The sequence below is a fragment of the Chiloscyllium plagiosum genome, chromosome 11 (genome assembly GCF_004010195.1).
Source record: "Chiloscyllium plagiosum isolate BGI_BamShark_2017 chromosome 11, ASM401019v2, whole genome shotgun sequence".
NCBI lineage: Eukaryota > Metazoa > Chordata > Chondrichthyes > Orectolobiformes > Hemiscylliidae > Chiloscyllium > Chiloscyllium plagiosum.
This window is the reverse complement of record NC_057720.1, coordinates 66,634,153-66,640,152: the sequence shown is the minus strand read 5'-3', so window position 1 is coordinate 66,640,152 and position 6,000 is coordinate 66,634,153. Positions and strand designations below refer to the sequence as shown.

General features: G+C 40.4%; 1 protein-coding gene across 5 annotated transcripts in view; it reads left to right on the top strand.

Annotated features, from left to right (window-relative positions):
- LOC122554496 (zinc finger protein GLIS3) overlaps nucleotides 1–6,000 on the top strand; it is a 455,475-nt gene that overhangs the window by 7,850 nt on the left and 441,625 nt on the right. For all 5 annotated transcript variants that reach the window (XM_043699622.1, XM_043699620.1, XM_043699621.1 and 2 more), the window contains one exon: nucleotides 4,679–5,046. In XM_043699622.1, the coding sequence (XP_043555557.1) occupies nucleotides 4,713–5,046 (334 nt within the window). In that variant the 5' untranslated portion in view covers nucleotides 4,679–4,712. The remainder of the gene's footprint in view (nucleotides 1–4,678; nucleotides 5,047–6,000) is intronic.

Below are 6,000 nucleotides of genomic sequence, written 5' to 3'. Positions count from 1 at the left end.
TTTTCATGCAGAGGGTGGTACATGTATGGAATGAGCTGCCAGAGGATGTGGTGGAGTCTGGTACAATTGCAACATTTAAGAGGCATTTGGATGGGTATCTGAATAGGAAGGGTTTGGAGGGATATGGGCTGGGTGCTGGCAGGTGGGACTAGATTGGGTTGGGATATCTGGCCGGCATGGACGGGTTGGACATCTCTATGACTCTATGACTCTAAAAAGACTTCAGATGGCGGTCTTTACCCACTGCACCTTGGCGGCTGGTGTTTTAGTGCGTCCTTCAGCGCATAGTCTTGGACCTTGTAATGTGCCAGTCTGCAACACTGATTAGAGGTCAGTTCCTTTTTTTAGGAAAACCAGCAAGGTTTGGACAGACCAAAGAACATCTTTCGCTGAGTTGGTGGTTCTCTAGGTCCAGTGAATGTATGTCTTGTTGTGTGCCCCAGGAACAGAATATAGAGCACAGAGTCCCAGGTCACAGAACTGCTTGGGCCAAACCTGAACAAAAACCATTACATCTATCTCCAGACTTCCTTTGCAAAGACACATTCCAGAGGGAGATATGTGATAGTCTCTACACCCCTGCAGCTGCTTCAAGGGCAGTGTGCGGTGGTGCAGACAGACTGGGTGTATAAGAAATTCTGGTTGAAGATTGATAGATGGCAGGAACCTCAGAAGAAGCTAACAGGGATTATGCATATTTCTGGATGAAGGTTATTACAATTTTTCAAATTCATTCATTGGATGCAGTGTCCATGGCTGGACCATCATTTACTGTCCATACTATCTACTTTTGAGAAGTTGTGTTGAGCAGTGTTCTTTAACCACTGCAGTCCATTTGTGTAGATACAACTATCATGCTGTTAAGGATGGAGTTCCAAGATTCCGACCCAGCAACATTGGAGGAACTGTGGTATATTTTGAAGTCTGGACGATAAGTAACTTAGTGGGGAATTTGGATATACCTGCTGCTTTTCTCCTTCCAGAAGTAGTATTGTAGGTTTGGAAGCTGTTGTCTCAGGAGCCTTGGCAAATTTCTGTCGATGTTACGTACTGCTGCTCATGAATATTTGTGGATCTGGTGCAAATTAGGTGGGCTGCTTTGTCCTGGATGTTATCATGCTTGTTGAGTATTGTTGGAGCTGCACTCGTCCAATCAAGTGGGAGTGTATTATCACACTCATGACTTTGAGATAGATAGCTTTGAGGATTCAGAGGATGAGTTACTTGCTGCAGAATTCCCAGCCTCTGACCTGCTCTTGTAGCTACTGTTACTTATATGGCATGTTCAGTTCAGTTCCTAGTCAATGATAGCTCCCTAGAAGTTGATAGTGGGGTATTCAGTGATGATGATATTACTGTATGTCAGGGGGTGATGGTTAGACTCTGTCTTGTTGGTTATTGACTGGCACTTGTACACAGTGAATGTTAATTTCCCCACCTGCAAATTGTCTAGATATTGCTGCATTTGGACATTGATGTTTCAGTACATGAGAAATCGTGCATGGTGCAATCATTGGTGAACATTGGCATTTCTAACCTTATAATGAAGTTAAGGTCTTTGATGAAGCAGCTGAAGATAATTGGGTCTAGGACAATCCATTGAGGAACTCTTGTGAGAAGTCTGTAGCTGAGATGACTGATCTTCAATTACCACAAACATCTACATTTCTGCCAGGAATGACTCCAACTAGCAGAGAACATTCCTCCTGTTTCCCATTGACACTTGATGCCTCACTCAGTCAAATGCTGCCTTGACGTTAAGGGCAGTCACATTCACCTTACCTCTGGAATTCAGCTCTTTTGTCAATGAAGCCTGTAATGAGGTCAGGGACTCAATGGCCCTGGCGAATCAAACTGAGCAACAGTGAGCAGGGTATTGCTCAGCAAGTGCTGCTTGTTAGCACTCTTGTCCAGTGATCTCGTCACCTTTTTCCTCTCTTTACCTGATGAAAGAGCAGTGCTCTAGAAGCTTGTACTTACAAATAAACCTGTTGGACTGTAACCTGGTGTTGTGAGATGTTTCACTTTACTGATGACTGAGAGTAGATTGACAGGACAGTAATTGGTTGGAACAAACAGAAACAGAAATGTCTGGAGAAACTCAGCAGGTCTGGCAGCATTTGTGAAGAGAAAACAGAGTCAAAGTTTTGGGTCCAAAGACCATTCTTCAGAACTGGGTTAATTTGTCCTGCTTTTTGTGTACACTGCATATTAGGGCAATTTTACAGATTACTGGGTGAATGCCAATATCATGGTTGTGGTGAAATATTTTGATATGGAGATGCTGGTGTTGGACTGGGATAGACAAAGTCAGAAGTCACACAACATTATAGTCCAACAGGTTTATTTGAAATCCAAAGCTTTCGGAGCATTGCTCCTTTATCAAGTGATTTCAAATAAACCTGCTGGACTATAACCTGATGTTGTGTGACTTCTGACTCTGAAATACTTTGGCTAGGGATGTGACAAGTTCTGGAGCACAGGTCTTCAGTACTATTGCTGGAATGTTGTCAGGGCCCATTGCCTTTACAAGATCAAGTGCCTTCAGTGAATTGAATTAGCTGAAGACTTATACCTGTGATGCTGGGGGCTTCCTTTAGCTTCGTCTGGATTGTTTTTGCATTGCCCAATGTTGGGAAGTGGGAAATATTGATCTAATAAATCACCATTAAATACTCTGTCTCAAATACCAAAGAATTTGGCAGCTCAACATAAGAGCCAAAAACGAGTACTGTATCATTTACACTATATAGTGTGTGTACTACATTGTGTTTATAAATATCATTTTTGATAAAGAGTCATTTGTTGGTGTTTGATTACAGTTATACAAGAAGCCAAGAATTATAAGTGTCAGGATCTAAATGTTACCTTCTGAAACTATTCAATTCTATGATTGAGAAGTAAAGGAATTAATAAACAGGCTTTTTTAAATTTAGGAATGATAGCTCTGCAAAATATCGTTGTTTTAATGTCATGATGATTCAAATTTGGATAATCCAAAATTCCTGTTGTGGCAAAGTTGTCAGGCACTCCCACTATCAGAATAAGAAATCCAACAGAAGGAGAGCTGTTACAAGCCAAAGTGCTGGATTTGTAACTCCAGATTAGTCAAACTCATATGTCCTTTTCATATGACCATGCCAGTTAATTGGAGTTGTGTTAGACCATGCAAGGATGCAAAATCAAGGCAAGCCTACAACAGATGCTACAAAATTGTCTTGGTCTCACTTTGAATAAGTATGTATCAAGGGAATATTTACAATGTGGTTGAAACTGGACTATTTTACTGGCTTTTACCAGATCGCTTGTCGAAGTTTAAAGGTGAAATGTGTAATGGTAGAAAGTGAGGCACTGTCATGGCCTGCACTAACACTGACGGTGCTGAAAAGCTGCAGCCTCTTGTGAGAGGAAAGTCCAAGGTGTCATGTTGTTTTGTGAATGTGAGTGGATGACCCACAGAGAACGAGGCTAACAAAGCCACCTGGATGATCTCCAGCATTATTGAGGACTGGATCAGGGCAAATTGTACCAAGGGAAGAAAAGAAAAATTATCTCCCTGATGACCCTGAAGAATACAATGAATGCCTGCTCACTGCTTATTTCCACAACTGATGCTCAAAAGATCATAGATGTGCACTGGGATTTCTCACTGCAGCACAAAAACACAGAAAGCATGTTTGACTGCACTGACAACATGGTAGGCACCTCCTGAAGACAGCTTGCAAAGTAGGAAAGATTACTGAGCTTTGCCTGTGTTAACTCAGAGTATTTTTCAAAGCCTTTTGTTGTACATAGTCAGGCCATTGGTAGGTGTGAACAAACTGAAAAACAAAGACAATTTCATATATTTACGACGTCACTTTTTTTTGACATGAATCGCATTTGAAATCAAATTGGGTTACATGGAGGGTAGGGGTTGTGTGGGATGTTTAGGTAGGGGGCTTTCTTGACTATTTTGAAGCTTTGCATAAAACAAATTCGTGAGACGGTCTCTTGCAATTCAAATTATCATGTTTTACCACATTGTTGTTATGTTGCGTCTACACTCTTTGCATTGAAAATATCCAGTACACAAACCAGCCATTGAGTGATGACTATGCCATCAGTTAAGCTTCAGGTGAAACAGAAAAAGTTTAGGATAATTTTAAAATTAATTATAGATATTACCATTTTCTTTAAAATCACATTTCTAAAAAGAAACTAGTTCAGTGTAGGCCAATGGACTGTGTGGTATAAAGATCATAAATACGCCAAGTTCAGTTTTGGTCTGTGACTAAGTTCACTGTTCTCAGCTGGAGTTGGGACATTGTGAAATTACCACCAATGTTGATGGGGTAACAATTTTCTGGGACCTGTGTTCCTGGGTGCTGTCGAGTTACCCTTGCAAAAAATTGTGTGTGTCTTGATGTTGGGTTGGGAACAGAGTAGGGGTTGGCTCAGATACGCTTTGTAATCAAGTATTGAAGGATATTTAGCATCTTTACTCAAAGATGAAGATTAGTCAATTGCAAATACTTACCTTTGTCATTATACCGCAGCAGAAATCTGCTCATTTCAGGTGTAATTGGGGAAGAGAAAGAAAAGATTTGGGACCTATGTTCAAATGTATTCAGTTTGCTAATATTCCTTATATGAAAGAAATAACATTTAAACATTTCTCCAAATATATTTTTGATAGGATTTATGCTGTGAAGGCCTAAAAGGAATAGAATATGCACAGTGGGAGTACTGCATCCCAAGCCTTTGGGATGATCAGTGGACACCGAATGCCTGCATTGAGGGATTATTCAAGAATGACTTCTTCAGCCAACAATAAAACCCTTAGCATGGTTTCAGAAAATTCTTCTCCCAATGAGGATAAAAAGCCATGTAGCAACAGCCATGCTGGTGTTGTACCTCAGAGGACTCCAACAGAAGATGCGATTCACTTACTGTCTGTCAGTCCCAGTAGAGAAAATATGTTGGAGGAATTCCAAATTCCAAGTAAGACACATAGCCCTAAACCTACTAAGCAGAGCTTCCTGGTCAAAAATCGCAACAATAAAGGTAAGGGACAACACAAGGACATTTCAGTAACTATTTTGAGAGTGCAAACTGTCTCAAATAACATCTAAATGCAAAAGAAAAATGTATGACTGCTGTAGTCATGATTAGTTTGTTGGAAATTGCTTAAATCTGTGTGCTTTGCAAACTGAAGTTATTGGAAGATAAACATGTTTATCGAATTTAAGCTCTATTGAGATCCACATATAGCTAAAGACCAGCTCCAACATGAATTGATTAGTTCAACTTCCATCTTAATCCCTGGACTGCTTGAGAATTTCTTTTTGGTAATGTGCTTTCAGGTTGAAGTTTGAAATAACTGGTGTCCTGTTAGATGAGGGCAGTAGCAAGTTTAGTGATCACTGACTTAACTGTGCACTTTAAGAAGTGAGGTGAGATGAATATTTGTGTGCTTACATGTTCATATGTTTCTCAACAATAATAGTTGAAAGCATTAAGAAGATATTAGTACTTGGTTTACTGATCTGGAAACATCTTGCTCATGTTGCAAATTTTCTCCACTTCTGTTACTCTCTTGTATGCTTCTCCTCTCATCTCCTCTTGGCCCTACTTTTCACATCGCACTGTCCACTCCACCCCTTTCAAATTCTCTCTTTTCCTCTCTCCTTTGCTTGTCTCTCCACTTTTGTCTTTATCTTTGTCCTTTCCTCTCCACTCCTCTCTATCTTTATGGAGTACAGTTCTGGTCAACAGTATCCTGGTATATTATCGCAAGCAAGTTTTTTTCATGTGTCCCTGCAGATAATGATTCCAAGCAGACCATCTAACTGATGTGAGAGACATTATGATGAAGCCTGTTCTGGCTGCTCTGGCATGATTGTGCATGTGCACACTTACATTATAGCAGGAGTTACTGGTTAGTAATCTGGAGACAGAACTTTCCCTGGTGATGTACACTAGAAGACTAATTGTAACACATCCATTTTCTCCTTGGTT